Source organism: Penaeus vannamei, chromosome 14 (assembly GCF_042767895.1).
Source record: "Penaeus vannamei isolate JL-2024 chromosome 14, ASM4276789v1, whole genome shotgun sequence".
NCBI lineage: Eukaryota > Metazoa > Arthropoda > Malacostraca > Decapoda > Penaeidae > Penaeus > Penaeus vannamei.
Window position 1 is genome coordinate 6,311,471 of NC_091562.1, and position 5,000 is coordinate 6,316,470.

Genomic DNA, 5,000 nt, shown 5'->3' on the forward strand with positions numbered 1-5,000 from the left:
GCTCCACATGCTTACTATCACGTGTTCAACATTCACAAAAAAAGAGAGAGAAAAAATCCATACTGACAACACTGCGCTCATATTGTCAAGAACATGTAGTCTTGTATTCATTTCTGGCGCTGACGAAGTTCCACGGTTGTGACGGACCAGAGACGACCAGGTGACCATCACACGGCTAGGGACATGAACCTGGGTCGTCGGGGTGATGGAATGTGTTCGATACAACGACCCTCAGACACTTTGTCCTCCATTCGATCGTCCATATCCTCTCACCTCCCTCTCCCTACTTTGCAACTTGTAAAAAAATGTCCTTCTCCTTTTCGTTTTCCTCCCTTTTCGTTTCTCTTTTCGCTCAATTTTTTTTTTCTTATAGTCCTAGCTGTTGTCTTGTCTCTGTCTCTTTTGTTTTGGATGCTTCTGTTTCTTCTATTATTTCCTTACCCTCGTCGTAACTGTGTGGTTTGTCTTTTTTATCTACCCTCTCTTATTCTATGCTTCGTTTTTTGTATATTACCCCGCCCCCTACCATACCATATGCCTACATTATCTACTTTTTGCTCTTCTTAGCGTGTTTCCATCGGTAGTTTCTGCTCACTGTTCGTTCCGCCACCTCAGTGTAAAAAGGTCGTAAGTGATTTCAACATCACTCGCGTCTCACTAATTTCTCCACTTATTTTCTTCTTAAATAAATTAGTTCGCTTCATATTTTCTCAGATATCCCATGGTATTTTAATTTTTTTTAGGGTAAGATTGAAAGACGGTATTTCCTAGGTGCAGATAAGAGTTTGTATTTTCGCTATTTTAAAATCTCATAACATTTATAACATTTACAAGGGAACTAAATTGGCGATCTGTGCGTATAGTACTTTCAGTTTAATACACCCTTGAATGTATTTCTTTTTATTTATTCTTCATTTTCGCTCCCATTTTGTCTTCCAGTCCTCTTAAGTTCTGCCTTTCCCACTTCCTTCATTAATTATTCAGTTGTCGATCTCCTATCAGTACCGTTACAAAATCGATGAAGGTTATGTTCAGGGAATAAAGAATCGATGGCAATTAAAGGTTAAACAATCTAGGTAACACTCATATAGATGCTTTTTTATATCACAGCACATCGGAGTTTTGGCCACATCCCGTAGCATCCATGAGGCCAAGATGCACACGCAATACTAGTTAGTTTCTGTAGTTAGTAGTGACTATTTCTGCGTGTTACTTAATCTTGGTGGCTCACCGAGTGGCAGTCTTAGCGCGCTGTTAAGAAAGAGTCGCTGTAACGGGGCTTAGACCAAGACATGGCAAAGAGTGTCTTTGTTTTGGTTTTGCGGAAGATTTGGTCAGTGACGTCAGCATCACTCAGGGTACAATTGCTCTTAACGAGGAGATACACCTGGTCATGCCTTCTCGCTAATAAATAAACAATATTCGAGGGAACAAATTGTATATTTCCCTGAACTTGTGTCTCTTGGGTTCCCGCCATGGTAACCTTGTGGAACAGAGCGTTAACCGCCACTTGGGGTATGTGTGGGAAGGAGGGAGGAAAAAGAGGAGGAGGTAGAATAAGGGAAGTGAAAGAGAGAGAGAAGAAAACAAGGGGGGAGATGAAGAGATGGATAGCAAGAATGGAGGAGTGTAGAAATGATGGATACAACAATGGAAGGAACAAAGACAAAGGAGAAGAAAAGAAGAGGGAAGGGAAAAGAAGGGAGGAAAGTTAAGGAAGAAGAAAGACAGAGGCAGAGGAAGGAGTGAGAGAGGGAGTACAGGGAACGTTGACAGCCCACGTGGTCTGCCGGTGTTACCGCGTCGCTTCATGCATCCCAAGTTGACTACGTCTTTGACCCTCGCAAAAGCTCTGTCTTTTGTGCCTTTTCACTGCCATCTAATGGTTAGCTATTCAGACACCTTATCCCTTTTAGATATCAAACAACAGCCTTGGCCATTACTGAAAATCGTCTGTTACAAACTTAACCTGAGCGTCACTGTTGCTACACATTTTCTGTTGCCAACACGTGATTTTTTTCAAGTGAATAATAGCTTCTAGTTACTTATGGTATAAATATTGTTTTATCTGTTTATACTGCATTTACGAATCTCTTTTTCACATGCTGTAGTCTGAAGAGTTTCAACGCAAGGGATTTCAGTTTCGAATAAATTAAAAATATCCGTTAAAAATGCAACAGAAAACCTCAACGGACCACATCATATTTTAGTATTTATTCATAACAACTTTACCAACAGTAAGAATAATAGCAATGTTTGATGCAAAAGACCATGATAGTAATAACATGCTCACTATATGAAACATCAGAATGTCACTGATGACATCAAAACAATTAGTATATATGCAACTATTGCGAAATTACGTTAATATAGGCCACGTTGAAGACACAGCCTAGATGGACACCAGAAGACGATTTTACAGAAAAATTATAGGAAAATAAGAATAGCACTATAGTTATGGTATAACATTTTGCAAATGGACTGGTTAGTTTTGCGAAACACACACTCCTCAACGGTAGACGACAGATCCAATATTCGTACAGATAATGACTACACACATTCCTCAAGTAAAATCGTTGGCTCTTCAGAGAAAATCAATAAGCAGGTGATGTCAAGCAAGACCCGTATCTCCAATTTCTCAAGACTGACAATTTTTTTTTTTTCGTCCGATAAGATGCTTGTTGTCTCCCCGAAAGATTCGTGTTAGAATGTTCAGATTGGAAGTGATGTGCCAAGGCCTTTCGGGCAATTTTGATGGATTGTCGGCCTCTGGTGTACATGTGTGCACGCCCGCCCACACAGGCACACACGTAAACACAGATTTGTACACGGAAACAAATATACATACATACAAACACATACACACACAAGTATATATATATATATATATATATATATATATATATATATATATATATATATATATATATATTGCATATACACGTGTATACATATATACATACATATATACGTATATGTATATAATATACACATATATATTATATACATACATATATATATATGTATATATATATACATATCTCTATAAATATATTCATTTGTTTATTTATTCATTTTTATGTATATACATATGTATATATATATACATTTATTCATACATACATGCATTAATATAAGCATACATATAAACACACACACACACACACACACACACACACACACACACACACACACACACACACACACACACACACACACACACACACACACACACACACACACACACAAATAGATATTGTGTTTATTTGTATCCATTGCATATAATGCTAGCACGTAGTGTGAATGAATAATCATTTGTATTTCAATAGTGCAAATTATGCAATGACTGAGATGCAATTGTAATACTAGGAAATGTATTAGATGAATTCCCGAACGAGACGGTCTTATTACTCCACTGCAGTAAGTGGCAATTCTTGACACACGACAATCAATATCAGACGAAAACGCCGTGTTAGCTGTAATAATTCACTCTTCGTGACATTATTTTAGAGTCATGTTGCTTAATTTATCCTTTTCAGCATCTGTGTATGTAATGTCTTAGTACTCAATCCCTGTTTATCAAAAAAATACGATTCGATGTCATTGTACCCTGCAACACGTGTCCTTTACGTTGCCTCTCGGACCCACAGCCAATCAGGATCGAGATTCGCGCCTGGCGTGGGGCTTCTCGCAATGCCATTGGCCAGCGCCGCCGCCCTTCTTCCCCGAATATCTATCGTATGGAATACAAAGTCTCATATTCTACTTTTCAGTAAATAATAATATGGATGATGATTTTTTTCTGAAAATGATGACGATGGCAAGGGAATATAAGAAATTTAACAATGCAGTTAACCTCCGCCAATCACAATAGCTATGGAATTTTCCACACAACCACATGGGCGGAACCATTCCGCCATGAGAAGTAGTTCGGCTGAAAATCCATATTTGTCTATAAATCCGTTGACATGGTAAAATTGCTTCATGAATAGCATCTACGACCTCATTCAAGTACATACATTAATAAAAATTCAATTTTATCAGCCCAGGTTTTAAGAAAAATGAAAAGATGTACGGGGCGGTATTCCTCCGCGCGTGGTAGGGAGTAGGCGAGAGTTGCTGTCGCTCCGAGGAAGCTTAGATGCTCAGTGCCGCCTCACGTACTCTTGCGAGCAGACCCACACCAACTTAGCCACCATGGGCAATCCCAAAGTCTTTTTCGACATTGCCGCTGACAACCAGCCCGTTGGCAGGATCGTCATGGAGGTGAGTTAAGACTTGCCACAGTGAACTTTGATAGGTTTTGCCAATTGGATTTTACAGCCGTGATTTCCGGGCGGCGTGACACTTGTCAAAACGCCGGCTCCTGTCAAGCGCAGCGTGGCGCCGGTTGGGGCGGGCGGAGTCTTTCCCCGATTCTCCCTTTAGGTCTCATTGTCCGCTCGTGACAGGTAGCAGGGGAGGAGTGTCATATCTTGAGCATAGAAGATAGGTTACAAACAATTTGAATTTCTTAGAATGTAAAGTGTTAGGAATATATTGCATAAAGACGGGGGTTAAAGACCTCTCTCTCTCATTGTTCATTCTAGGACTTCTTTCCCCGACGATTTCCCTCGCAGGGCGCCTAACTCTCTCTCCCTCTCTCCCCCTTTCAGCTCCGCGCCGACGTGGTCCCCAAGACGGCCGAGAACTTCCGGTCGCTGTGCACGGGCGAGAAGGGCTTCGGCTACAAGGGCTCGTGCTTCCACCGCGTGATCCCCAACTTCATGTGCCAGGGCGGCGACTTCACCGCCGGCAACGGCACGGGCGGCAAGTCCATCTACGGCAACAAATTCGAGGACGAGAACTTCGCTCTGAAGCACACCGGCCCCGGCATCCTGTCCATGGCCAACGCCGGCCCCAACACCAACGGGTCGCAGTTCTTCATCTGCACCGTCAAAACCTCCTGGCTGGACAACAAGCACGTGGTCTTCGGCACCGTGGTGGAGGGCATGGACGTC

General features: G+C 41.5%; 1 protein-coding gene across 1 annotated transcript in view; it reads left to right on the forward strand.

The window, feature by feature from the left end:
* Positions 1-4,106: 4,106 nt before the first annotated feature.
* LOC113817924 (peptidyl-prolyl cis-trans isomerase) overlaps positions 4,107-5,000 on the forward strand; it is a 1,249-nt gene continuing 355 nt past the window's right edge. The window contains exons 1-2 of the mRNA XM_027370046.2: positions 4,107-4,266; positions 4,656-5,000. The exon at positions 4,656-5,000 is cut by the window's right edge and continues 355 nt beyond it. Of these exons, the coding sequence (XP_027225847.1) occupies positions 4,198-4,266; positions 4,656-5,000 (414 nt within the window). The 5' untranslated portion in view covers positions 4,107-4,197. The remainder of the gene's footprint in view (positions 4,267-4,655) is intronic.